Raw genomic sequence first — 27,609 nt, 5'->3', positions numbered from 1 at the left:
ACCATCAGTCATTTAGGACAACATTGGATCATTCAGAGATCCTCGCTGAACTTCTGGAGTGAGTTTGCTGCACTGAAAGTAAAGGGGCTGAATAATTTTGCACGCACCACTTTTCAGTTTTTTATTTGCTAAAAAAGTTTAAATTATCCAATAGATTTCGTTCCACTTCACAATTGTGTCCCACTTGTTGGTGATTCTTCACAAAAAATTAAAATGTTATATCTTTGAAGCCTGAAATGTGGCAAAAGGTTGAAAAGTTCAAGGGGGCCGAATACTTTCGCAAGGCACTGTATATATGTATGTGTGTGTGTGTATATATGTGTGTGTGTGTGTATATGTATGTGTGTGTATATATGTGTATATATATATATATATATATATATATATATATATATATAAATATATATATATATACACACATACATAGTGTGTATGTTCAATCTTTTTTTCATTTGTATAATAAAAAAAAAGGTGGTGATCCAATACCACCAAAAGAAAGCTCTATTTGTGTGCAAATGTATGCATTGTATTTGCATACAGTGTTGCGTGACCACTCAATTGCCAGTTAAAGAATAACAGAAAATGCATTGATCATTAAAGAGGTAAAAACTTCTGGAGCTTAAGTGGTTAAGTATGCCTATGTGCATGAGGCCTAAAAGCTATATTCTCCAAGTCTGTTAGCGTAAGTTAAAATAACAGCACATAATGCTGCAGACCTGTGCATGTTCACCCAGAATATTGTAATCTTACCTTGTGCTCGCTCTTCATGTTCTCTAGGGGCTTGAAGAACTGGATGTTCATGAGATCCAACTGGTCACAGATCCTCAACACTCCAAAATTGAAGAGGAGAAAATTAGCTCTTCCAGCCTCAGGAACAGATTATTAGGGACCCTGCTGAAAGCTCCAAATGTAAGCATCCTTTTTTACACTCCGCCTCCCCCCAGCACTTTTCTTCTCTCATGTTGTGTAAACAATGTTGTGCTTTCGAACGGGTACATGTAAGCAGCACACTCTCGCTGCTCCTCCAACCCCGCTGGCTTTCTTCACTGATGTCGGCACAGGGGATCGGTGCCCAGATCACAGCACACCCGCAGCTACCTGAGATCCTGCTTCCCCCGCCCAGATGGTTAATAGGCAGATTGTGCCTAAAAAATGCCAGGGGACAGACTTTCTGCTGGGTCTCCCTGGAGCTTTCAAGATGGTGGCAGGCCAGCGCTGCTTCCTCCACAGCTGCAGAGGGAGAAAGCACAGAAGTCTCCAGCAGCTGCTTCTCTGCCCAGGATGGGTAGTAATTTTTTTTTCTCTTATATTCACAGACTGACACAGCTCCTCTCATAACCATTGGGTTGTTCTGCCCTATTACTAGGAGATACTAGGCGTTAGTTGTAATACAACACTCGGAACTCTTGGTTCCGCCCAGGGGGTGGTCTCTTGGGCAACAACCCTCCAGCTTGCCATGCAGCCATCAGTTTTATTTTGCCTAGTGAAGGCCCTAGGAACCCTGCGGGCCCATCGGTCCGTGCTTTTTTTATGCAGAAGCGTGACTTTTTTGTGCAAGATGATTGATCCTGTGATGATTGATCCTATCAACAGCCGGCTGGATACCCATATCCTTGTAGTCTGCCCAGTCCGGCCATCGAGCGCGTGCAGGCTGCAGCTACGCACTCGGCAGGCCACGATGAAACCTCAGCTCCAGCGGTGGTCGGTGAGCTTTTATGATCCGGGGCATACATATGACCGGGCTACTGATGTCTGCGTCACAGTATGCCAGGCCAGCAGCCACCCTGTACTTATCAGAGAGTGGGTCTGTAATGGAATGTCTCCCACCTCTTCAGGAGTGGTAAGTACAGCTCTCCCAGCCTCGGCGGGGTTGAGCAGCTGGGCATTCCCTGGGAGGTCGATTCAGGGGTCCCTCATCTCCCTCTCTTCTCTCCCTGTCCCTGTCTCCCCCCCCGGGGGATGCTGCATGTGGCTGCTGAGCAGTGTGTGTGCCTATGCGGGGGCTCTCCGGGGGCTAGTGGGGTCCTGTTCTTAATGCCCCTGGAAGGTGTCTGTGAGGTTTTGCTGATGTCTTGTACAGCGCTGTGTTCACTGCCAACGTTTTCTCCCTGTATGCTTTCCTGGGCTTCAGCGGCCATTTTCCTAGTGATCTCCTATACAGGACACTGGTGGCCATATTCTTGAAGCCTGAACACGTTTTTCAGTGTTCTCTAGCGGCAGCATGTGCTCTCACAGCCATTTTCCCTGTGTTTTTATGTCTTTGTACTGGACACTGGGCGGCAATTTTATTGAAGCTTGAGCGTACTTCAGAGCTGTTTGGTGCTATTTGCAGCTGCTGCCACCGACACAGCTTTTGTTTCCTCTGCACCTGGGAGCCAACAGGGACTTCAGGCACTGCTTGCTGGATACCACAGGACTGGTCCGGGTAGTGAGTCTGGCGGGAAAGAGCCCCTCAGCCAGCGGCAGTAAGGAGCGTGGGACTGTCACTGTCCTAAGTCCCCTTAGGGTGGCAGACTGGATAGGGTCAGCATGGCTTCAGAAACTGGTGTTTCTTCCCCGGAATCCAGGCAATTGCTACCGTGTCACCTGCAGACTGCGCTGTGCCCATGGAATTCGTTTGTTGCCAAGATGGAGGCGGTGCGTGGAAAGAAAGGTGCAATAAAGCGGCCCCTGAACCCCCCCCCCCCCCCCCCGTCCTCAGGGGAGAACTCTGATGCAGACTCGGGTCCTGCTGAGGCTGGTGACCCCTGCTCTGTCTTTCCAGATGAAGCTGACCAGGACCGTTAGGACAGTGAGGATGAGACCCGTCCGGGGCCGTGTGTGACAGATCGCTTGTTGGAGCACTTATCACAGCTGTGCGTGATACCCTGAAGATTCAGGAGCCAGCAGATCCTTCTGCTGATGTACCGGTCCCTTTTGGGTCCCGCAAGCCAGTACGTTAACCTGAGGTGTTCCTGTGTCTGACTTATTTTGACAAGTTCATTTACAAGGAATGGGGTCGCCCACAGCAGACCTTTTCGGTCCCCAAATACATGGTGGTGCGTTACCCCTTTGAGGAAAGCCTTCTCAAGAAGTGGTTGGCTTCTTTGGTCATGGATCTCCCAGTATCCAGGTTAAATAAAGTAACCACGTTCCCAGTAGAGGCGACTCCTGCATTCAAGGATCCAACGGACAGGAAGGCCGAGGCGGTGGCTCATTCCTTGTTTAGGGTTGTGTGGTCAGCCGCGCGACCAGTACTGGCATCTGCACTTTTGTCTGTGTGGGCAAAACTTTTGCACCACGAATTGGGAGAGCAACAGGTTTCTCCTGTCTGTATGAAAGTAACAGACCCACTAGTGCAAGGCCTTAAGTACGTCTCTGGATACCCTCCCTCTGTTATCTAGGGCTTCAGTGTCAGCAGTGGTGGAGGCGCCTGATTTGGATAAAACGGTGGTCTGCCGACCAGGCATCCAAAAAAGCCCTGACGAATCTTCACTTCCTTGGCAACCTGCTCTTTGGAGCCTCTTTGGATGATATTATTAAAAATGCCATAAGTGGTAAGAGTACACTACTCCCAAAGGCCAGGAAGGTTAAGGAGCCACGCCGTAGGCAAGGGCCCTCTTTTTCCGCTCACAAATAGCTTTTTCGTCAGCCCGGGGCTTCGACCAAGCGTTCCCAGCCTGACAGGACAACTTCTGAAGGACCAAGAGCATCCCTGGAACAGCATGCCTGCGAGCAAGAGTGCTACCGCATGATGGTTTGTCCCCACCTGTGACATGGGTGGGGTGTCGCCTTTGGGAGTTTGCAGCCCGATGGACCTCTAGGCTGTCCGACCAATGGGTCTGCGATCTGATTTTCTCCGGCTACAAGATAGTTTCTCTCTTGGCCGCAAAACAGTTTCTTCCCCTCCAGCATACCCATTCTCCCAGCTCGCCGGGAGGCCATCTTGGGAGCAGTAAGGGTCCTGCTGAGTCGTGGGGTTATAGTACCTGTTCCGGTTTTGGAATGCTTCCAGGGGTTCTACTCAAACCTGTTTGGTCGTACCCCTTCCTTTTTAGGAACTACAATCTTGGACCTAAAAGCCCTCAACCACTTTGTGAAAGTGCAGAGGTTCAGAACGGAATCAGTTCGCTCAGTATTTGCTGCACTCCATCAAGGGGACTCCCTGGCGTCCTTAGACATCCAGGATGCGTACCTGTGCATACCCATATGCCTTCGCCATCAGAGGTTTCTGCGATTTGCAGTTGGGGAAAGCCCGCTACCAGTTTGTGGCTCTCCCTTGTGGTTTGGCATCAGCCCCCCCAAGTCTTTACCAAGGTATTGGCTCCTCGCGATCGTGTGATACCTAGACGATCTCCTCCTGAGAGCATATTCCACCTCAGAGTTAGAGGAGGATGTGGCGATCACCATGCAGACCCTGCAGGTATTTGGGTGGCTGTTGAACCTAAAGTCGGTTATTGTACCGTTTGGAGTACATAGGCTTGCTTCTGGACTCCATGGAAGAGAGGGTTTCTCCCTTCAGACAAGCTGTAGACTCTGAGCCGCAGTAAAACTGTTGATGAACCGCAGGTGGTTGTCGCTACGCTTCTGCATGCGAGTTCTGGGACTCATGGTAGCCTCCTTCGAGGCAGTACCGTATGCCTAGTTTCACACCAGAGTCCTGCAGAAGGAGATTTTGACAAAATGGGACAAATCTCCATGGTCTCTGGATCGGCAGATTCAGGTGAGCCAGTTAGTCAGGGATTTCCTGATCTGGTGGCTGAGGTCCCTGCCACTTCGGTCCGAGAAGTCGTTCCTACCTCTGAAATGGACAGTGATCACAACGGACGCCAGCCTGACCAGCTGAGGTGGAGTAATGAGACTTCAGTCGACCCAGGGCCTCTGGTAGGTGGAGGAATCCAAGTTGCCGATCAATCTGCTCGAGCTGAGAGCGATCAGGCTATGTCTCTCCACATGGTTGATCAGGTTCAAGTCAGACAATGCCACGGCTGTGGCATATGTCAATCACCAAGGAGGAACAAGCAGCTTGGCCGCCGCACGGGAGGTCGCTCACATCCTTCGGTGGGCTGAGCAACATGTACCGGCCCTGTTGGCCTTTTACACCCATGGAGTGGAGCACTGTCGGGCGGACTATCTAAGTCACCAGATACTGGACTCAGGAGAATGGGTGTTGCATCCAGAGGTATTCAGGCTACGGTGCCTGCGATGGGGCACACCAGACATGGATCTTCTGGCCTCCTGTCTCAATCGGAAGGTACCAAGATTGGTGCCCAGGACAACGGATCCATGGGCAGATGCGTCAGATGAGCTAGTGGCTCCGTGGGAGCAGTACCAGTTGATCTATGCCTTTCTCCACTGAAACTGTTACCACGTCTGCTCCGCAGACTGGAGGCCAAGGGGATCCCAGTAATACTGATGACCCCAGATGGCCCCAAGGTCCCTGGTACGCAGACCTACTGTGCCTGGTGTTGGACGCTCCATGGCGATCCCGTTACGAGAAGACCTTCTGTCTCGAGGTTGCTTCTTTATCCTGCTTTAACATCGCTGGTTTGAGGAGCATCCTGTTTTTTTGTGGGTAAAAAAGCTTTAGTTTCCACTCGCTGTCGTTTTTTGCGAGTAAAGTTTATACTAGTTCCCACATGCCATGGTGGATGAATTTTATTTTGGTTGTTTTTCCCACCCCTCATTTGGCACTGCTTGGGGACATCCCAATGGTCTAAGAGGAGCTGTGTCAGTCAGTGAATATAAGAGAAAATAGGATTTTTGGTACTCACCGTGAAATCCTTTTCTCTGTAATTCACCGACACAGCACCCGCCCCTCCTATTTTTCTTTTTTATACTGTTGACGCACTGAGGCTGCATGGCAGGCTGGGGGGGGGGGGGGGGTTACTTAAGAGAACGCCCCATGGGCAGAACTAGCAAGTTCTAGTTTTTATTATCACATGTTAACATGTAATGCCTAGTCCTCTCCTGAAGGTGGCATAACAACCCAATGGTCTAAGAGAGGAGCTGTCAGTCGGTGAATTACAGAGAAAAGCATTTTACGCTGAGTACAAAAAAAATCCTATTTTCTCTGAAGTCCACTGACTGACACAGCACCCTCCCCTCCTATCGATTTACGTTATATACTTCTTGTTGACTTACTGAAGCTGCAGGAAGCAGGCTGGGGGGTTGTTACTGAAGGGACCGCCCCCTGGGCGGAACTAGAAAGTTCTGTTTTTTTTTTACATGTATAACATGTTCTGCCTAGTCCTCTCCTCAAAGTGGCGTAACAACCCTATGGTCAAGAATAATGGAGCTGTGTCAACTTCAGAGAAAAGGATTTTACGGTGAGTACAGAAATCCTATTTTTTTTCCTATTGATTTGGTACTTTCACTTGCCCTACCTCCGAATTGCCCCCTACATCTTACGAATGCCTTTAACTATTTGTGAATTCATATTCAGTTACCACTACCAAAATACTTTAACATCCAACCGTGTATTTCCTCCTTTTGTACAAAATTTACCCAATGGTGGAACCTCCCTCTTACATTGTTGGGGTGAGTAAACCTTTTTAAAATTGTGTTTTTATCAAAATATCTCTGTTTTGGCCAATGCTTCAATTTATATTTGAAAACATTTTCTAAAAATAGAGGCACACCTCTCATCATTTTTGTGGCACCCAGAAGCTCCCGGCTGTCCTTGGAGACCCTACAATTCCCAATGTATAGGGGAGGGACGCTTCTAAATTTGTGACTTTATTATTTTGCCGCTCAATTAGTATAGCTACAGTGGTGGCTGTTCCCGCAAATGAATAATGTGGCTACAGCTGCCGAAGCGGCCGTTGTCTCATCCTATGAAACCCTAGGTAACCTTATTTACAGGCATACTTTTAATACTGCTCGAGGGACTGTGATTTTGAAAGCTTCCTTACAAATCTACAACCACTGTACAACCAATACAGCCAATTATATAACATCTCCCAACCAGCCCTTGTGGTTTATCCCTTGCCCACCACAATTTTTTTCGCTAGAGGAGTCGCACTGCACTTGGTAGAACAGAGCTTAAAGTACCTACATCAGTTGTATGACCATGGGGTATTTAAGGCTTTGGCCCAATTGTAGCATGAGTTTCGGGTACCCTAACATGACATTTTAGATCCTTACAACTTGGCCATGCAGCGGAGACTCGGCTGGGTTTGCATGAGTTGCAATTAACCAACTCTATGCTAGAGCAGGCACTACTTTCACCTGACTATTCCAAACATATCTCTACCTGTTAGACTGGAAAGCAGTGTGTGTCTCCTATCCAGACACCGTAATTTCAGCCAGAGATAAAGTAAATAAATTATGGTATCTACATAGCACATATTTTACTCCCAAGAGGCTTTTCTTGATACGTAGGAGGGTCTCCCCCATATGCCATGAATGCATCAGGAAGCAAGGAGACTTCATGCACATGGTATGGTCGTGTAATATGGTCAGACCCTTCTGGTCATCAGTGGCTGCCTTCATTTGGGGAGCTTTTGAGCTCCCTAATATTTGTACTCCTAAATAGTGCTTTCTGGTGGTGAGACTGTTGCTTTTCTCAACAAAAGTAAAGTGTTATTACGACTACTACTGTTCTATGCCAGAAAGGTAGCTTTATTGTACTGGACTAGGTCAGAATCCTTAAATATTCATTTATGTAAATGCCTAGTTATTCAAAACCTCCCACTATATAAGTTAACGTACAAGACTAGGGGGTGTCCAGCAAAGTTTACCAGGATCTGGGGACCTTGGTTGAACTTGCAAGATACCAATTATTTGCTGCATCATTTTCCAAATAAAACCTCATGACATTAGTGAACATTGTATGGGTGACATTACTCAGGTAGTTTTTGTGTACTCTGGACTTTACTTGAAATTTTGGGTGTCTATTATATGCAATAAAAATAGTGCTGCGCTGTAATAGAACAATGATAAAGTAGTGCAAATGTGAAAAATAAAGTGACCAAGTGCTAATAACACACATAAAGGCAATTCCTGTAGCAAATCAACAATAGGTGTCCTTAAATTGTTAAAGCGGAGGTCCACCCTAAAGTGGACCTTCCGCTCATCGGAACCCTCCCCCCCCCTCCGGCGCCACAATTGGCACCTTTCAGGGGGGAGGGGGGTGCAGATACCTGTACAGTGCAGGTATCTGCACCCACTTCCGGGATAGCTCTCTGCGGAAAGGGGCGTAGATTACGCCCCTTTCCGCAAGTGCCCACCCCTTTCCGCAAGTGCCCCGCTGCCTGCTGGGAAACACACAGATCCCAGAGGCAGCGGGGACCATCCTTATTGCGCAGCGCTACTCGCGCATGCGCAGTAGGGAATCGGGAAATGAAGCCGAAAGGCTCCATTTCCTGATTCCCATACCCAAGATGGCGGCGGCAGCACCCGAGACACGATCTAGAGATCGGCTTCGGGTGCCGACATCGCGGGCGCGCTGGACAGGTAAGTGTCACTATTTTAAAAGTCAGCAGCTGCAGTATTTGTAGCTGCTGGCTTTTAAAAAAAAGTTTCCCGCTTTAAGAACAAAAGGTATATAGAAGGAAAGATATCATGTGCTATCCTAGTACTTTTCAGGTGACCGCAATGATAATCGCAGGCATCAACAAAATAATCTAAAAATGATAAATCCATATAAATACTCTGTAAATACTCTGTACATGAAAAATTTTCTTTTCCATAAAATGTAAACAAGTGAACCAATATTGCATATTTATACTAGGGTTCGGATAGTACGTCCAGTGTTTGCAGCAGTATACATCTCATTTATTGGGTTGGAGCAGGGATATCATTTTATTCTATTTCGGTTGTCTACAATAGCTTTCCTGATTTGGAAGCAAATCTATAGACCTATGTTAACCACTTGCCTACTGGGTACCTTGTGACCAGGCGAATTTTCAGCTTTCAGTGCTCTTACACTTTGACAATTACTCATGTAATACTGTACCAAAATGAATTTTTTTGTCCTTTTTTTTCATACAAATGGAGCTTTCTTTTGGTGGTATTTGATCACCTCTGTGTTTATTTTTTGCGCTATAAACGAAAAAAAAATCTGTGATTTAAAATTATTATAAATTTTTCCTCATAAATTTTAGCCACAATTTTTATACTGCTACATATCTTTCGTAAAAATAACCCAAATTAGTGTACTCCTGGTGGGGACAATTGCTCCTGGGAATTTTTTTTGTTTTGCTGCATTTTTGATTCCCGTGATCCACAATCAACAGTCGGGCTGTTTAACAGGCTGGATAATATAGATCCTGGTAGTCTCCCCAGCCTGGTCGTTGAGCGCGAGCAGACCTTAGCTACGTGCTGGGTCGATCACAACATGCCCGTCTGATCTACGGGTGGCCGGCGAGCTATATGGTCCTGGGCGCACACATGACTGGGCTACTGCTGTCCGTGTCAGTGTGCCATGGCCGACAGCTCGGGTGATGCGTCTGTCCGTGGAATGTGTCCAGTAATCCCTGCAGGAGGGGTCAGTATGGTTCCACCTGTCTCGGCAGGATGAAGCAGCTGGGCATTCCCTGGGAGGTCGACTAGGGGATCTCTCCCTGTCCCTTTCTTCTCTCCCTCCTCCCCATGCTATGGGCCACTGTGACTGGACATATGGGGGTGCGGTGCATGTACCTGGCCGGGGGGGCGCATTGGGTGTTGGTGGTCCGCTCATCCTTTTCCCGGTTTCTTGGGCCATGGTGGGTGTTTTAGTGTGCACACCATGTGGGGAGGCTGCAACCATTTTTCTGTAGCCTCAGCCAGTTTTTTAACTTTCGGCCATGTTCTCAACACCTTCAGACATTTTTGCTGAGGCGGTCATTTTCTAGTAGCCTCAACTTGTTTTGCCTGGTGCTTCTTCCCCAGACATCCCTGTTATGGCAACCGGTTCCCCTGCACCTGCGGTGCCTATCGACACTGTCGGCAGTCCTGGAGTCCTTTTGTTGCCAGGGTGGAAGCGGTGTGGGCGCAAGGGGAGTAAAAAGCCCCCTCCCCCATGTCTTCTGGGGAAAGCTCTGATTCAGACTCGGGTCCCGCTGTGGCAGGCGGCCCTTGTTCTGAAGTTTCAGATGATGTGGACCAGGACTTTTCGGCTCACACGGGAGTCCAACTGATCCGGTAAGGACCCAAATATACTATTGGAAGGATTTGCTCCGACATCGTGGCTCCAACCATAACCCACCTCATAAACCGATCATTCCACGAAGGGATTGTTCCCAGCATCCTCAAACAAGGCATCGTCAAACCTCTACTCAAGAAACCAAACCTGGACCCTCAGGATCCAAACAACCGTAGGCCAATTACAAGCCTCAACACCATTTCTAAGATCGTGGAGAAAGCTGTAGTACATCAGCTACAACTTCACCTGGATACTCACAAACTCCTGGACCCGCTGCAATCAGGCTTCCGCCCGGGTCATGGAGCAGAAACAGCTCTCCTCAAGATTTGGGATGACGCCCTCGAAGCAGCAGATGACGGAGAGCCGTGTCTCCTTGTACTGCTAGACCTAAGTGCAGCGTTTGATACAGTAGATCACAATACTCTACTCGTCCGCCTCGCAGAAGTAGCTGGATTCCAAGACATAGATCTCCAATGGTTCGCGTCCTTCCTAGGAAATCGGTCACAGACAGTGAAACTAGGAAAATTCCTCTCCGAAACTTGGGCAGTCACCTGCGGAGTCCCTCAAGGCTCTCCGTTGTCACCCGTTCTCTTCAACATTTACATTCGCCCACTCCTTCAAATCATCAGATGTTCAGATCTCTGCTTCCACTCTTACGCTGACGACATGCAACTTTGATTCCGGATCAATGGAAAGAAAGATCACCAACAACAACTTGAAAACTGCCTCAAATCAATAGAGGACTGGATGACCACCAACTCCCTCCAGCTGAACGAATCAAAGACAGAGCTTCTTATCTTACACCCAAATCATAAGCCTGCAACCAAAACCTCATGGTCTCCACCAACCGTCTTTGGGCAGACTATCTCCCCAAAGACCAAAGCCAAGAGTCTCGGGGTCATTTTAGACGCACAAATGTCAATGGATGCGCAAATAGGATCTGTAGTCAGTCGATCTCACCATCTGCTGCGCATGCTTCGCAGACTCATCCCTTTTATCCCAAAGAATGACAAAGCAGTGGTAGTTGGAACAATCATTAATTCACGACTGGACTACGCAAACTCGCTTTACATAGGATTACCACAATATCAACTTGCGCGATTACAACTGATCCAAAACACGGCGGCAAGGCTGATAACAGGAAAAAAACCCTGGGAATTCATCTCTCCTTCACTGAGGAGCTTACATTGGCTAACCGTAAAAAATCGGATCACGTTCAAGACCCTGTGCCTCACCCACAAATGCGTGCATAGAGAAGCTCCGCAATACCTAATAGAGAAAATAAATCATTACACACCAAACCGCAGTCTTCGATCAGCCAACAAAAACCTCCTCCTCGTGCCCAAAGCCCGGTATAAATCCAAGGGGGATCGGAGATTCGCTGTCCAAGGGCCTCAGCTATGGAATGCTCTACCAATCAACATCTGCCTGGAAGAAAATCACCTGGCTTTTAGGAAAAAACTCTAAACCTTCCTCCTTTTAGCAGATGATCAAAGCTCGCCACAGCGCCTAGAGGCGATTCAGTTCGCATTGTGCGCTATACAAGTATTTCATTCATTCATTCATTTGTTTTCTGCTGGATACCGTTGCCGGGGTTCATCTGAATATTTCTCTCATCCACAGTATTCTTATCAAGGACATTAGAATTATTATTTTTTTATATTTTATTACACTTGAACCAGAAAGGACAATTCATTTGATGGGTCTAATTTGATTGATTTTTTGTTGAGGGTTTTTTTCACTGCGATCATCACTCTCATTTCACATTTTGCAGCGCAACTTTATTTTTATATTTTATGTTTGCCATAAGGATATTTGGTGTTTAGTTGCAGCTTTGTTTAAAACGTTTTATATATTTGTTTCTAGCATGGTAATTTACTCCTTTTTTTTGGTTTCTGTATATGCACCACTTCTATTATGAATAATTAATAAAAAAAAAAAAAAAATATATATATATATATATATATATATATATATATATATATATATATGTATATATATATATATATATATATATGTATATGTATATGTGTGTGTGTGTGTGTGTGTGTGTGTGTATATATATATATATATATGTATATATACATACACACACCACTATATTCTGTTGTACAGCTCCACCAGTGCCTGTCACATCCAATATGTCAACATTAGCCTTTAGATGGTACACCAAAACACCACAAAAATTACCTTAACCCATCAATATAACACATTTTAAATAAAATAATGACTGAATAAATGTCCAGTGTTTCTGCTAGATTGAATATTCCAGCTAATTATTAGGGATGCACCGAATGGGTTTTTTGGTGCCGAAACCGATACCGAAAATGAAAAATACACTAGGCCGAAAACCAAAACCGATACCGAAACAGCACCGAAACCGAAAATGGCTTTTTTTATATATAAAAAAAAATATATATATATATAAAATTGCCTTATATAGTATTATTCATTATAGTATTCATATTCAACTGAATCATTAATTTTATGAATAAAAGAATAGTCCAGTAGTGGAAAATAACAGTACTTTAATAAAGCAACCCAAATAAATTGGACAGTGGACACAGAAGATAAAATCATAAAATCAAATAAAATACAAAATTAAATGATTACTACCGCATATCCTGCAGTGTAGACTGCAGTCAGTGCACATTGAACCATAACAACAAAATAAATAAAAAAAATGAAATAAAATAATATAAAAATAAAACGACTAAGTCTAAGAAGACTTAATGTTAAAAATTAAGACTTTATTAATTTTCAACTTAAACCAGAAGAACTAGTAGTAATTCAGTTATCTCTCCCTAAGGTGTCAGCGGCTGCATGTGCGATAAAAGTGTATGTATGTAGCTGCGGGTTACATACACAGTCATACAGTAGACCACACTGTTTTCCGGCCCCCGGGTATGAGCAGAGACATCCTGGAACACAGTCTACAGTCTGGTCTACAGCAGCGGTGCTCGGGCAATCACAGCAAGCAATGTAGACTAGTCTGTTTCTGGAAGTCTCTGCCCATATCTGGAACACAGTGTGGTATAGTGTATAGTACTGGAATATGTGGACAGCCACAGATACAGGACATACAGTTTTGCACATGCAGTGGGCTGAAAGCTTAGGAAGAGAGAGATATAGTTTGGCCCAACAGCAACAAACTATGTATGATGTGTGTGTACAGTACTAAAACTGGAGATCTCTTAAATTGAAGAAGTGCAAAAACTGTAGAACTACTACAATGAACAAACAACTAATGGCAGTATGGCACAACTAGACAACTGGAACATACTGGTAGTCAGTCATACTATGTTGTATGTTCCAATTGTCCAATAGCACAGTCCAATGCCAATTCATTTACTATGTTCAACAACATGGTAAAGGAATTAGTCTATGCTACGGATTTATAAATCTATTTCAGTATAAGTGGCAGATTTCGCTTTAAGAACAAAAGTTGCTCCGCTTTCTCACAGGAGAGACGGTTTCTCTTCTCGTCAAGAATATGAGATGCTAGACTGAATAGTCTCTCACTCTCTGTACTGGTGCTTGGGGCAGATAAATATCTGCGTGCAATCTGTGCAAGCAAATGAAAACGTTGTTTGTTGATGCGCCAGTACACAAGGGGATTGTCACTTCTGGCGATAGGCTGTTCAGCTAAATAAATGTCCAACTGTTGGGTAGCTGCACTTGTTGTTGCACTGCTATGGACCGGGGTGCATTCATGTAAAATTTCTTCAAACATATCAGATATGGAGGGAGCGTGTTCCTCTTCACTTGTATGCAATCGTTTCTTCTCACTTTCCTCTGTGCTACACCTCAAAACTCCTTCACCAGATGCTTCCACCACCTCCATTTGTGCCTGTATCATTTCTCGTGCACGCTGCTTTTTCTCAACATTAAAATAATGCTCTTTAAATCGAGGATCTAGAACTGTTGCAATGCAGTACAGAGGGTTGGACTCGGTGTCTTGAAACCGGTTGGTAACAGCCTCCAGTAGAGTGGTTTTAGCCGTTTTTACGCCATGGTCTGTTTCTATCTCTTTTCCTAGCAGACGCATCAATGCGGCAATCAAGGGAATAACTTCAGAAATGGAAGCATTAGTTGAGCTTATTTCTTTTGTTAACTGTTCAAATGGAGATAGAAGAGACAAACTATTTTCAACTAACATCCACTGATGTGCACTCAGTGTTGCCGGCAGCTCGTAATCTGCAATGTATGCAGCTAAAACACGCTTTTGTTCAAAAAGACTTTGCAGCATATAGTAGGTGCTGTTCCAACGAGTGGCTACATCTTGCTGCAGTCATTTCGGTGGCATTCCAAACGGTATCTGCAAAGCTTGTAATCTGGAATAAGCAAGTGGAGAATGCTTAAAATGACCCACAATTTTTCTTCCTTTTGATACAATATCAGATATGGTGCGCTGACTCAGCAATCCTTCATTCACAGCCAATTGCAGCGTGTGTGCCATACACGGTATGCTTTTAAGTTCACTGTCCTCCATTGCCTTTGCCATGTTCCGCGTATTATCTCGTACAATCAAATGCACTTTAGACTTCTCAATGTGCCAAGTGTCGAGCATGGATTTTAAAGTGTCAGCTATTGCTGCTGCAGTATGTGATCCAACAAACTCATTTGCGTTAAGTAGGATGTTTTGCAATTTAAATTTGTCATCTATCCACTGTGCTGTCAGGCTAAGCATGCTCGTTGGACTGACGTCTGAACTCCAAATGTCGGTAGTAAAACTGATTGCTATGATGTCGGTAGTCATGAGCTCTTGAACGTGTTTTCTAACACTGCAAAACAATTCAGGTAGACGGGTATCTGCAAAGTAGCGTCTGCTTGGTAGTGAGTAACGCGGCTCAATATGTTGCATAAACCTACGGAATCCAATGTCCTCCACAACAGAGAATGGCTGGTCGTCTAATGCAATAAATTCCATAATTTTATCTGTTATGGCACGAGCTTTGGGATTGTCACTTGCAAATTTTTTAACCTTTTCAAAGACCGTGGCCACAGATGGTGTTGAGCCTGAGTCACTTTTTGGAAGTGGCACTGTTTTCTTGTAATCTGAATGCTGAACTGGATGTCGTGTTTTCAGATGGTGTAACAAACCTGTTGTTGAAAAATGCCTTGGCACTGTACCCCCTCTTGAAATTTCTGCTGAGCAAAGACTACAGATTGCAAATTTGGGGTCTTTAGCAGAAACTTTAAAATATTTCCACACTACAGACATGGTCCACCTTTGCTGGTAGCGCAGAATAATAGCATAGAATGATCTATAGTGGGAGTGAAATCAGAGGGGGAAAAGAAAAAAAAGGACGAAATTAATTTTAACCGCTTTCCGCCCGCCCTATAGCCGAATGACGGCCTTAGGGCGGGCGGCTTCCCTCGCCTGGCCGTCCCTGGACGGCCTGGTGTTTACTTCCGCAATGCGCGCCACCGCGGGCGCGCATCGCGGAAGTTCTGTGTTTGCCGTGTCCCCCGGGGACAGGCAAACACAGATCGCTGTAAACGGCCAATCACAGCGGCCGTTTACAGCGTGATCGGCGTGTCCAATGGGAGATGATCTCATATGTAAACATATGAGATCATCTCTCAGCGCCGCTCTCCCTCCTCACACAGACAGCGTGTGAGAGGGGAGAGAAGAACGGCTGCAGCAGCCGTCAGTGTACAAAAAAAAAAAAAAAAAAAGTAAAAAAAAAGTTTAAAAAAAAGTGCCATCCTCCCCCAGAGCCATCCTCCCCCAGTGCCACCCCCCAGTGCCATCCTGCCCCAGTGCCATCCTGCCCCAGTGCCATCCTGCCCCAGTGCCATCCTGCCCCAGTGCCATCTCCCCCAGTGCCATCCTGCCCCAGTGCCATCCTGCCCCAGTGCCATCCACCCCAGTGCAATCCACCCCACCCCAGTGCCACCTGCCCGCAGTGCTATCTGTCCCCAGTGCCACCTGTTGTCAGTGCCATTTGTCCCCAGTGCCATTTGTCATCAGTGCCACGTATAAGTGGCATCTGTCATCAGTGCCACGTGTTATTAGTGCCACATAGTGCCATCTGTCATCAGTGCCACGTATTAGTGCCATCTGTCATCAGTGCCACGTATCAGTGCCATTTGTCATCAGTGCCACCTGTCAGTGTCACGTGCCATCTGTTGTCAGTGTCACGTGTCATCAATGCCACTTATCAGTGCCATCTGTCATCAGTGTCACGCGTCATTGGTGCCACGTATTAGTGCCACGTGTCATCAGTGCCACATATTAGTGCCACGTGTCATCAGTGCCACGTATTAGTGCCACGTGTCATCAGTGCCACGTATTAGTGCCACGTGTCATCAGTGCCACATATTAGTGTCATCTGTCATCAGTGCCACGTGTCATCAGTGCCACGTATAAGTGTCATCATTGCCACGTATCAGTGCCATCTGTCATCAGTGTCACGTGTCATTGTCCTGGTGCTTCAAAAGTGTAATAAATAGTCAACAAGTTAGATGTGTAATTTATGCTTCTAGAACACGTGATGGCGCTCCCTGCATGTTGGGCCTCTCTATGTGGCCAGGCTGTGAAAAAGTCCCACACATGTGGTATCGTAATACTCAGGAGGAGTAGCAGAATTTTTTGGGGGGTGTCATTTGTGGTATACACATGCCACGTGAGAGAAATAACCTATTACAATGACAATTTTGTGGAGAAAAATAAAGAAAATGAAAAATCTTCATTTTGCAAAGAATTGTGGGAAAAAAATGACAACATCAAAAAGCTCACCATGCCTCTTACTAAATACCTTGGAATGTCTACTTTCCAAAAAGGGGTCATTTGGGGGGTATTTGTACTTTCCTGACTTGTTCGGGTCACAAGAAGCGAGATAGGCCACCAGTACATCAGATGTGATCAATTTTGTGCGATTCGCACCACAGCTTGTAGACTCTCTAACTTTCACAAAGACCAAATAATATCCACTAATTTGGGTTATTTTTACCAAAGATATGTAGCAGTATAAATTGTGGCCAAAATTTATGAAGAAAAATTAATAATTTGCATAATTCTGTCACAGAAACAAAGAAATATGCGTTTTTTTTTCAAAATTTTCGGTCTTTTTTCATTTATAGCGCAAAAAATAAAAACCCCAGAGGTGATCAAATACCACCAAAAGAAAGCTCTATTTGTGGGAAAAAAAGGACACAAAATTCATTTGGGTACAGTGTTGCATGACTGAGTAATTGTCATTCAAAGTGTGAGAGCACCGAAAGCTGAAAATTGGTCTGGGCAGGAAGGGTGTTTAAGTGCCCAGTAAGCAAGTGGTTAAAGCTAAACCCCAGGAGGCAGCTTTAAAAAATAACAAACTATCACTTTTTTTTTTTAAACGCTGCAGCTCTTGCCATGCAAGGTAGTTAATAATATGTCTGCACTGCAGTACATCTCCTGACTTGTACCAAAAGATAATATAATTGCACTGATTAAATTTCATTGCAAATGGAATGGATTGCTTGCATGCAAATTGCAATTGCATGCTATATTTAATTTTTTGGGCGCTATTCTGCAGTATAATATAATACTATAACTTCATGTGCTTGTTGTACAATAAAATATATAATATATATATAGTTGTTAAATATAATATATTATATTGCGTACTGTCATGTTTTAAAAAAATCATGTCATGTCAGTGTGCTATACTATACCAAATGACAAATTCAATGACAACAAGGGCATACATTTTATAGTATACTAGTACTACAGAATAAATAGCATGCCATTCCATTTCAAATCAGTTTACATTTTTTATTTTTTTTGCTACATCACGATGTACTGTAAGACATTTAATTAATACCATACTGCATGGCACAAGAGGCACATAGGCGTAAGTAATACATGTTGTTTGACTGCTATGACAGTTTCAGTAGTATAGTAAAATAAATTAGTTGGATTGTTTGGCAGTTTAAGGCAAAAAGGCAATGCATTGCTCACCGGCGAATAGTAGTAATGGTAGCCATCCAGGAGGGACAGTGCCCACTGTTGTACTTCAGTATGTGCAGCCCTCTATGAAGCCGTCTCGGGTCCCAGCAGCGTCTCTCGGGTCCCAGCAGCGTCTCTCGGGTCCCAGCAGCGTCTCTCGGGTCCCAGCAGCGTCTCTCGGGTCCCAGCAGCGTCTCTCGGGTCCCAGCAGCGTCTCTCGGGTCCCAGCAGCGTCTCTCGGGTCCCAGCAGCGTCTCTCGGGTCCCAGCAGCGTCTCTCGGGTCCCAGCAGCGTCTCACAAGCACGAGGAGCGTCCGCGGGGAAGGTGCCAGCGTCTCAGCAGGGAACATGCTTACGAGTGCGGCGTCTTATGCGCGAGGAACGTACAAGCCGCCCACAGAACGAGTGATGTCATCCGAAGTTTCTCCCACCGCTACTGCGCATGCGCGATTTTCGGCGCCATTATCGGCAAGAATTCTCTTTCGGCAAAATGCCGAAAAGGCCATTTTCGGCCGATATGTTTCGGCGGCTGAAATTTCGGTGCATCCCTACTAATTATTACTAGTGAGTAGAAAAATATATATTTCACAGGTCCCAACTTTCCAATGTGAATAAACTACTTCCGTGTACTTCTATCCCCGTCAGTGGTTCCGTACAGCTAGTTCTACCAATATTGTGACAACACTACCACCATATGGATTGGCCACTCACCAGATATAGGTGTCAACACGCCTTTGGTTCATTAATGGGATAACCACTCCACTCAGAGTCTTTGCCTATGCTTTTCCCAATAGTATCAATACAAGAGCTATCTGTCCTCATAGGAAATAAACAATGAAGTACCGTATTTTTCCGTGTATAAGACGCTACTTTATCCTTAAATTGTTAGACTGAAATTCGAGCAGCGTCTTATACACGGTCAGTCAGCCTGGGAGAGAGCCGTGCGGGTGTGCGTAGATGGTCATAGCTTGTGAACGGCTTCCTCCAATCACGAGCCATATGTTAGTGACGTCAGCTGGAGGTAGAGGCGGAGGTGGAGAGTGCGCAGATACGATCCCGTTCGACGTGGAGACTGCGCAGATGCAGAGAGCGGAGCGTTTTGAGCGCAAGATGTCACAGAATAATAAAAGTAAGAGACTGTCTTATTCTGCAAAATGTAAACTCAGTGTAGTTAGCTATGCAAAAGAGCATGGGAATAGAGCGGCAGAGAGACAGTTGACTGTGACTCAGAAGACAGCAGTGATGCAAAAGAAGTTGAAGAAATTCTGTCTGGAACTAGTGATGAAGAAGAGAACATTGATGCAACAGAGGTTGAATAAAGTGATATGATGCATAATATACTGGTATGTAAACGTTAATTACTAAATAAAACCGTGTTCTGTTTTACCTGTTTAAAATATGGATTTCTTAATTCTGGGTTGCAAAAGTGGGGGGCGTCTTATACATGGGGGCGTCTTAAACACACGGAAAAATACGGTATATATGTACTGTTTATTTAAAACGTTTAAAAAGAGACTATAAAACTCCACATTCAGATGTACTTATAAGCTCGCACCAAGCCTATCCAGGGGTTTTAAATGGGTGAAAGCATCGCCGTGTGTCTCAAGCCTCGCTTTCGCCCGGCAGGAAGGTGCGTATTTTTTCCAGCAGCCTCTATGCGTTTCGCAAATACAATTGCGTAATTTATCCCCCAAACCTAGTACACTAGTCCAATTGCTTCCCCGCTATACCGGAAGCGGTCGGTCCGCCATCTTAACTACTGTTATGTTTTGCCCTTACCCGCTGTTCTAGTCTGTTATTGGTCCCCATTCTTGGTGTCTCCATTTCTAATTCATACCCGGGTACAGTTTTATTCTTGTGTAAAATAATCACCCCCTTTAACTCTCTGGGGTCACCCCATGGAAACGGCTGGAGAGGCTTTTAAAATTCTCATATTCCTATATCAATTAAACATTTCAAACATTTAAAAATCCCCCTAATATAATAATTTTAACCTACATATGTTTCAAAATCCTTAAATATATTTAAAAAATGTTTAAAAAAAAATCTTATTATAAAAATGTAAAACTTAAAAATGAGTTTTGTAAGGGAGAGAAAAAAGGCTAAAATCCATGTATGTAATTTAGACATCTGCCTCAGAACCATGAATTTTTTCTTGAAGAAATTTTATATTATCCTAAAAATTCTTATACAGAACTGTGTAAATGAAAACAAAACAAAAAAAGGGGAAAAATGTATATATTAAAAATCAAAAAAAAATAAAAAGTGAAAACTTACTAACTAAACCAACTTTCTCCCAGATTCTTACAGAAAGTTCCCTTGTTCTGCCTACGTACTGTAGTCCACAGCTACACTCTTAACATGTAAGTCACATTACAGCACGTTATCAGTTTGTCGATCTTATATTTTTGTTTGGTTGAGTTGGATTGGAATTCTACTGGTTTCCTATGTTCCTTATTTGTAAGTTTACAGGGCTTACATTTACCACATTTATAAAAGCCCTTACGGTCAAAGAAAGTGGACATTTTTTTTCGGAGGGTCGGGCACATTTTTTACAATTCCCTCCCTGATCCTTCTTGCGCTTCTATAGATGAATGTTGGTTGAGATGGTAAAATTCTATTCAGATGTGGATCATTGCAGATTATAGGCCAATTTTCTTAATAATCCCTTCTAGCACTTTATATTGTTTGTTGAATCCTGTTATAAAGGGTACTTTGTCTTTTTGCGTATATTCCCTGTTTCTATTCTGTAATATCGTCTCTCTAGCTAGGCATCCAACTTTATCACGGGTAAGTTCCAACTCATTCCTGTTGTAGCCTTTATCCACAAACCTTTCAATCAAGATGTTGGTCTGTGCAAAAAAACAATCTTCTGGTAGGTCACAGTTTCACTTGATCCTAATGAATTTTCCACTGGGGGTGGTGACAACTGCTTATCGGTATGTATCCATTCCGATCAGTGTCTTTAAAGTCCGTTCTAGTATGTAATTTATTCCCATTTTTAAAAATCTCTAGGTTCAAAAAATGTATGATATCCCGATAGACATTTTATGGTGAATCTTATGCCATACTGGTTTGCACCTATATGCTCAACAAGTTCATCCAGTTCCTCCCGACTTCCTTTCCAGATGATTAAGATGTCATCTATGAATCTTTTATATGTTTGTATGTGTAGCCAATATCTTCCGAATATCTCCTCTTCCTCCCATTTATTGAGGAAGATGTTGGCCACACTAGGGGCATATTTGTTCCCTATTCCTATCCCTTAATTTGTAAAATCTGTGGTCCTGCCCAAAAAAAGTTAACTATGGCAATTCTGAGCCCTTCCTATATAAACCTCCTCTGTTTTAAATATAATTGTTTTTTTTGTTGCCCATGCCACTGCTGCCATCGGATTGATTTGGTTAATGTAAGTGTACAACGACTCCACATCAATTGTTACCAATAGCGTGGAACTATCCTCCTCAAACAGTTTGAGTAAATTGATTACATCTTTACTATCTGATGAAAGCTTTTCCCTTTCCCGCCATTGGTTGGAGAAATGCATCCAGGTACTTTCCCAACCTAGAATGTACTGATCCAATCCCACTAATTATGGGCCTCCCCAGCGGTTTCGTTTTACTTGTGTGGATTTTCAGTACCTGGTATATTACTGGTACTTTCAGTGCTTCCAGTAACAAATATCTTGCCTCCTTCTTATTATCTTATTTGCTCTTAATTTCCTTTTCCACCATTCTTTAAAATACATCAATATGTTGGTTTGTACTGGATTTAGGGTTGAATGTGGATTTGTTCCCAAGTTGACTGTGTGTGTATATGGTGCTATTCTGTTGTATACTATTCTCTCCCTTTTCTAAAAAATGTTTTTCAAGTTGAGTTTTCTGATGAACTTTTGTGGAACTATAAACACTTCAAACTGGTTAAATAATTTACTTCCCCTTTAATCCCTTTATCCAATTCTAGTAATTCCTCCTGTGTCAAAACTACATCGGTTAAGTTGAAAATCCCCTCTCCTAGTTTTCCCTTTTTCCTTTTGATTCCCCTCTGCACCCTCTCCTTGTGGGTTTCTGGATGGATGGCAACGAAAATCATCTGGAAAGGAAGTCGGGAGAAACTGGATGAATTTGTTGAACACATAGGTGCAAACCAGTATGGCATAAGATTCACTGTAAATATACATCGGGACATCATACATTTTTTGGACCTAAAGATTTTTTAAAATGGGAGTAAATTACATACTAGACAAACAAGATATTTGGGGGGGGGGGGGGGGGCTTAAATAAGCACCATATAGCAATATGGTGTGACCAAATCCCCATATTTTTTTATAATGTTTTTTGAAAATGTCTAGGCGTTTTTAAAAAGCCTTGCTGGAGATAAATGTTAGTTTTGCATGTGTGCGCTGTAATATTTTTGTTCCGTTATATGGTCTTATGGCAGCACCATCTTTATGCATTTTTTTAGGGTGTGCCCCCCCAAATATCTTGTTTGTCTATTGTATGGATTCTGACCAAATCCTTTTGGGTGGAGCACCCCACTCCCTCAGTAAATTACATACTAGAACGCACTTTAAAGACACTGATCGGAATGGATACATAACGATAAGCAGTTGTCACCACCCCCAGCGGAAAAAAGCCATACCCAACAGTCAATTCATTAGGATCAAGTGAAACTGTGACCCACCAGAAGATTTTTTTTTTTTTGCACAGACCAACATCTTGAATGAAAGGTTTGTGGATAAAGGCTACAACAGGAATGAGTTGGAACTTAACCGTGATAAAGTTGGATGCTTAGATAGGGAGACTATACTACAGAATAGAAACAGAAAATATAAGCAAAAAGACAAAGTACCGTTTATAATGGGATTCAACAAACAATATAAAGTGCTAGAAGGGATTATTAAGAAAAATTGGCCTATAATCTGCAATGATCCACATCTGAATAGACTTTTACCATCCAAGCCAACATTCATCTTTAGAAGAGCAAGAAGGATCAGGGTTGGAATTGTAAAAATTGTGCCTGACCCTCTGAAAAAAAATGTCCACTTTCTTTGACCATAAGGGCTTTTATAAATGTGGTAAATGTAAACCCTGTAAACTTACAAATAAGGGACATAGGAAAACAGTAGAATTCCAATCCAATTCAACCAAACAAAAATATAAGATCTACAAACTAATAACGTGCTGTAGTACCCATGTGACTTACATGTTGGCATGTAGCTGTGGACTACAGTATGTAGGCAGAACAACAAGGGCACTTTCTGTAAGAATCGGGGAACACGTTATAAATATGAAAAAAGGGTATAAATACCATAGTGTGTTGAAACATTTCAGGGACACACATAATAGAGACCCCTAACACCTTAAGTTTTATGCAATAGACAAAATAGAGAAAAACTGGAGAAATTTGAATATGCGCAGAGAAGTCTCATGAGGCTTGGAATACTGAAGTATTTCTCTTCTTATTCTATTACACAGTGGGGGGGGGGGGGGTCTTTTGCCCTGTCTTAAAACTAACCCCCTCCAGACGGCTACATCGTCTGGAAGGAATGCATTGTTCTGTGTTTGACCGTTTGTTTATGTACTTTAATTACCCCCCCCTGGGGCTTCTCTGTGTCATTACACATATTAGTCCTCCTATTCAAGCTATCAGACCAATCCCTGCTGACCCTGTTTCAAGTCCTCATTTGCATGGCCAAGAGGACCCAAGTGAGAACTAGAGTGTACTTTACAATTGACCAATAGGAAAGTAGTTGTTGGGGCTAGGTGTTCAAAGTATGTATAAAAGTGTGTTGTGTGCATCCAATAAAAGTGAGATTCCTGTTTGAACTTATATACAGCCTGCCTGGTGTTTGTTCTGAGCTATCACAACTGGATTTGAATGGCACATAGCTGTAGTTTGAAGCCCGGAGCATCGGATGACCGAACCATCAGACATTGTGATCGGCAATCTGATTCAAGCAGAGGGGTGTTGGGAAAGTGAAACCGAGCAAGCAGGGGCCCATTACAAGTATCAAAGAATGGAACCTACTGGATATAAATTAAATGCAATGAAACCGCTAGGGATGAATGTGGAACTAGATGTGAATTGTTTTATAGAAGATTACTAGATTCAATGTAATTTTGTTAGTTTCCACCTCTTCTTTATTATTTTTTACCTTATTTTTATTTTTTTGTTTCATTTCATCTTATTTTATTTTTATAGCCTCTCCAGCCGTTTTCATGGGGTGACCCCAAAAATAGGATGATTATTTTACACAAGAATAAAATTGCACCGGGTATGAATTAGAAATGCTATCAGATAGGAATTAAACTTCCATAGACGCCAAGAATGGGGACTAATAAGGTAAGGGCAAAACAGCGGTATAGCGGGGAAGTGATTGGTCTAGTGTAACTAGGTTTAGGGGATAAATATAGCGACGTATTAACACAAAGCAGCTTCCTGATGACGCAATTGTATTTGTGAAATGTGTAGAGGCTGCTGAGAAAAATATTACGTCACTTCCTGCCGGGCAAAAGTGATGCTTGAGTTTCATAGTCTTTTTAAACTTTTTAAATAAACAGTATGTATATACTGCATAATGATCATTGTTTATTTCCTATGAGGACGGATATCTCTTGTACTGATTCTATTGGGAAAAGCATAGGCAAAGACCCTGAGTGGCGTGGTTATCCCATTAATGAACCAAAGGCATGTTGACACCTATATCTGGTGAGTGGCCAATCCATATGGTGGTGGTGGTGTCACAATATTGGTGGAACCAGCTGTACGGAAACGCGGATGGGATAGAAGCACACAGAAGTCGTTTATTCACATTGGAGAGTTGCAGCAGGACCTGTAAAATATATATATTTTTCTACTCACTAGTAATAATTAGCTGATATATTCAATCCAGCAGAAATACTGGACATTTATTCAGTTATTTGTTTTAAAATTTGTTATATTGATTGGGTAAGGGCGTTTTTGTGGTGGCGTTTTGGTGTACCATCTAAAGTTCTAATGTTGATATATTGGATCTGACCTAGGCATTGGTCAAATTGCACAATAGAATATTGTGCTATATTTTGTGTACATATATACATTTTTGGGGTTTCACTCATATATATTCACTGTCCTAATAGGAGTGGTGGTATTTGATTTATCTAATTAATACAAGATGAGGATTAGCGCAGTCGACACTTTTTGGTTTTTGAATACCACTAATGTGTATACAAAAGATGCTATAATAAAAAGGTAAAAAATTGATAACTAATAGTGCAGCGCAACCAAAAAATACATCTAAAAGTAGTCAGATATATACAGTTGTGCTCATAAGTTTACATACCCTGGCAGAATTTGATTTCTTGACCAATTTTCAGAGAATATGAATAACACAAAAATATTTCTTTCCCTCATGGTTAGTGTTTGGCTGAAGCAGTTTATTAATCTACTGTGTTTACTCTTTTTAAATCATTATCACAACAAACTACTCAAATGACCCTGATCAAAAGTAGTTTACATACCCTGGTGATTTTGGCCTGATAACATGCACACAAGTCGACACAGAGGTTTGAATGGCTATTATCCTCACCTGTGATCTGTTTGCTAGTAATTGGTGTGTATGTATAAAAGGTCAATGCGTTTCTGGACTCCTGACAGACCCTTGCATCTTTCATCCAGTGCTGCACTGACGTTTCTAGATTCTGAGTCATCGGGAAAGCAAAAGAACTGTCAAAGGATCTGTGGGAAAATACAGAGGAAATCCCTTTCCTTTAACCACTTAACAACCGGCCCATAGCCGAATAACAGCTACAGGGCGGTTGTTTAACTCTGAGAGGCTGTCATATGACGGCCTCACAGAATTCCGCTCTCGCGCGCACACTCGAGAGCATCCGTACAGCGGAGGGGGAAGAGATCGCTGTGGGCTGGATCTGCAGTGCCCACAGTGCTGCTCACTGAAATGTAACCCCTCAATTCCCTGCCAATACTCTGCAATACCCAGCAATACTCTGCAATACCCAATACTCTGCCATTTTTTTTTATTTCAGGCTTCCCAGCCTAGAGGTGAGATGCGGGGTCTTATTGACCCCATATCTCACTGTAAAGAGGACCTTTCCTGCCATATTCCTATTACAAGGGATGTTTACATTCCTTGAAATAGGAGTAAAAGTGATCAAAAAATGTATTTTTGGGGAAAAAAATGTCAAACTAAAATAAAGTAAAATGAACAATAAAAAAAAAATATGTAAAGCGCCCCTGTCCCCATGTGCTTGCATGCAGAAGCGAACACATACGTAAGTCCCGGCCACATATGAAAACAGTGTTCAAACCACACATGTGAGGTATCGCTGCAAACGTTGGAGCGAGAGCAATAATTTTGGCCCTAGACCTACTCTGTAACTCAAAACATGTAACCAGTAAAAAAAATGTAAAGCGTCACCTATGGGGATTTTTAAGTAGCAACGTTTGGCGCCATTCCATGAGCGTGTGCAATTTTGAAGAGTGACATGTTGGGTATCTATTTACTCTGCGTAACTTAATCTTTCACATTATGCAAAAACATTGAGCTAACTTTACTGTTTTTTTGTGCTAAAAAAGCAAACTTTTTTTTCTCTTATATTCACCGACTGACACAGCTCATCTCTATAACTAAATGGGTTGTATAGCCTGTCATTAGGAGAAATAGGCAAAATTGTTACACAATACACAGAACTTTTAATCCCGCCCGGGGGGGGGGCGGACCCTGTGCTATCAACCCTTACTGCTCCCAGCAGCTTCAGTTTTTATTTTGCCTAGTAAAGAGAATGACCTAGGAACCCTGCGGGCCTCTCTGTCCATGTTTTTGCTGCAGGTTTGCTGCTTTTTGCGCAAGATGATCCTGAGATCTTCTAACAACTGCCGGCTGGGTGACAGGCTGGTTAATGATATCCTTGTAGTCTCCCCAGTCCAGCCATCGAGCGAGAACTAGGCAAAATTGTAACACAATACACAGAAATGTCAGTACTGCCCAGGGGGCGGACCCTGTGCTAACAACCCTCCCTGCTGCCTCAGCATGCTCAGTTTTGTTTTGCCTAGTGAAGGAGAATGACCTAGGAACCCTGCGGGCCCTTTGGTCCATTTTTTAATGTAGGATTTATACTTTTGCGCAAGATGAAAGATCCTGGGATCTTCTGTCAACTATCGGCTGGGTGACAGGCTGGTTGCGTTATCCTTGTAGTCCCCCCAGTCCGGCCATCGAGCGTGTGCAGGCCGCAGCTAAGGCTCGGCAGGCCACAACACGCCTCAGCTCCAGAGGTGCTCGGTGAGCTTCAATGCTCCGGTGTATACATATGACCGGGCTACTGCTGTCTGGATCACAGTATACCAGGCCAACAGCTACCCTGTAACTGCGCAGGAGTAGGTCTGTGATGGAATGCCTCCCAGCTCTTCAGGACTGGTAAGTACGGCTCCTCCCTGCTTCGGTGGGGTGAGCAGCTGGGCATTCCCTGGGTGGTGGATTTGGGATCCACCTCACCTCCCTATCTTCTCTCCCAAGTTCCTATCACCCCTCCTTCCCCCCTCTGAGGGGGGTGGCTGCGGGCGGTGTTTG

At 43.7% G+C, this 27,609-nt stretch overlaps 1 protein-coding gene across 4 annotated transcripts in view; it reads left to right on the top strand.

The window, feature by feature from the left end:
- The window catches only part of COASY (Coenzyme A synthase), a 639,852-nt gene that overhangs the window by 276,853 nt on the left and 335,390 nt on the right, over positions 1-27,609 (top strand). For all 4 annotated transcript variants that reach the window (XM_077459443.1, XM_077459444.1, XM_077459445.1 and 1 more), the window contains one exon: positions 778-909. In XM_077459443.1, coding sequence (XP_077315569.1) covers positions 778-909 — 132 coding nt within the window. The remainder of the gene's footprint in view (positions 1-777; positions 910-27,609) is intronic.

The sequence above is a fragment of the Lithobates pipiens genome, unplaced genomic scaffold (genome assembly GCF_037356315.1).
Source record: "Lithobates pipiens isolate NorthernLeopardFrog02 unplaced genomic scaffold, aLitPip1_a1.2 Scaffold_28, whole genome shotgun sequence".
Lineage (NCBI taxonomy): Eukaryota > Metazoa > Chordata > Amphibia > Anura > Ranidae > Lithobates > Lithobates pipiens.
The sequence above is the reverse complement of the archived record's forward strand: the minus strand, read 5'-3'. Positions and strand labels throughout refer to the sequence as shown.